The sequence below is a fragment of the Cicer arietinum genome, chromosome 7 (genome assembly GCF_000331145.2).
Source record: "Cicer arietinum cultivar CDC Frontier isolate Library 1 chromosome 7, Cicar.CDCFrontier_v2.0, whole genome shotgun sequence".
Taxonomy (NCBI): Eukaryota; Viridiplantae; Streptophyta; class Magnoliopsida; order Fabales; family Fabaceae; genus Cicer; species Cicer arietinum.
The window spans coordinates 54,586,230-54,587,831 of record NC_021166.2 but is presented as its reverse complement, the minus strand read 5'-3'; the positions used below and the strand labels follow the sequence as shown (position 1 = coordinate 54,587,831).

At 36.8% G+C, this 1,602-nt stretch overlaps 1 protein-coding gene across 1 annotated transcript; it reads right to left on the bottom strand.

Annotated features, from left to right (window-relative positions):
- Positions 1–19: 19 nt before the first annotated feature.
- On the bottom strand, positions 20–1,113 carry LOC140918858 (uncharacterized). Its single transcript, XM_073363660.1, has 2 exons — positions 298–1,113; positions 20–217 (listed from the first exon to the last, which is right to left on the bottom strand). The coding sequence occupies exons 1-2, from the start codon at positions 1,111–1,113 to the stop codon at positions 20–22; spliced, it is 1,014 nt and encodes a 337-aa protein (XP_073219761.1).
- Positions 1,114–1,602: the final 489 nt, after the last annotated feature.

Genomic DNA, 1,602 nt, shown 5'->3' with positions numbered 1-1,602 from the left:
TTGTATCAATTTTAAAACATTAAGGTTCATCTAAAGACATTGCCTCTACGGGTTCCGTAGGTGGATTTTGGGTAACACGTGACAACCGGCCTAATAAATACCCCCAGTGTTGTAGACGGCCTGTGTATGCTATTGCCCAAGAAGTTGCTTCATTGGTACGATATTGCTTCCAACCTGGTGCAATGTCTGGCATTGGAAATCCATCTTTCATCTTTAACTGCAAAAATTAAATAAATTAACAAAATATAAGACAAAATTATCAGAATAAAATTTAAAAAAGTATAAGAAAATAATTACCGGAACCCAGTGATTTCCATTAACAAAACCAATACAACAAATGCGATCATTTTTTGTCGATCCGGAATGTGAACCCCTCATAGGAAAGAAAGTCATTGAAAATGTCAGACCGAACGTGACAAGAATAATATTATATGTTGTCGCTATCACGTAACCCATATCAGGCATGGACAACCATTTATCCATGGGTTGAACACCTAAGCCGGATATCATCAACGAATCTCTTACTTCTTTAATGCGTCCTGTGAACAATCTATCATATGGAGTTACATGAGAAACAATCTCTTGATCCAATCTCTTGCGGACCAAAGACCAACACTCTTCACCGAAACCAAGCAATAATGCAATAGCGCGAAAACCACAATTTCCATCAGCTGCCACGTCAAATATGTCATCAATGTATGGCTGAATAATATCAGGAAATTGTGTCAATAACAAATTTTTTGAAGAATGAGATGACTGAGAGGGGTGTTTCTTTGATTGAGAGGCTTGTCTCTTCTTTGATTGAGAGGGTTGGGAACCAATATCTTCACCATATGTTGCATTAACATGCTCAAAGTAAGAAGGGTCTCGATATACATCATATCCATCTGGCTTCATACCCTTACTCTTCTTCACTCTTCCTTTGGTTTTGACTTTTTCAGGTGGTGGACATATTGAACTTGTACTTGGAAAAGCAAGTTCACGCACTTTACTCTTCAACACTCGTTTCCCAATAACATCAAGTGATCGAAAGCGTTTCCATAAGGCATTCATCTCAGTAGACATATCCAACTCTGATCCATCTTCTGTGTCTTGAGTGAGTTCACATTCCATGTTTAATTTTCTCCATTGAATATGCACAGAATCTAGAGGAATTGGTTCACCCATTAATTTATATTGTCCCAATTCACAAGCACAAGGTAATCCGTATGTCCTTCTCAGAGAACACCCACATATAGATTTGTCAGTACCCACCCACTCAACTTTGTCGTATTCTTTAGCAATACGTCTTTGAGCTTCTGTTGATACAAATGTATTCAATCTCTGATAAAATGGATTTCTGTGCTCATGCTCTTCATCATAAAAACTTTTTTGAAACGAGGCTCTGATTCTTTTATGTTGTAACCTTATCATGTTGTTCATAGCCTCCCAACATTTACACAAATCACCCATGCTATTTTCTAACATTAACTTCAGTTTCCAGTGAGCCGACTCAACCCTGTAAAATTCAACAATATATAATAAAATTCAACAATATATAATAAAATTATATTAAATACCTGTTAGTCGTTGTGTTCCCCAAATGCATCACTTTATTTGTCC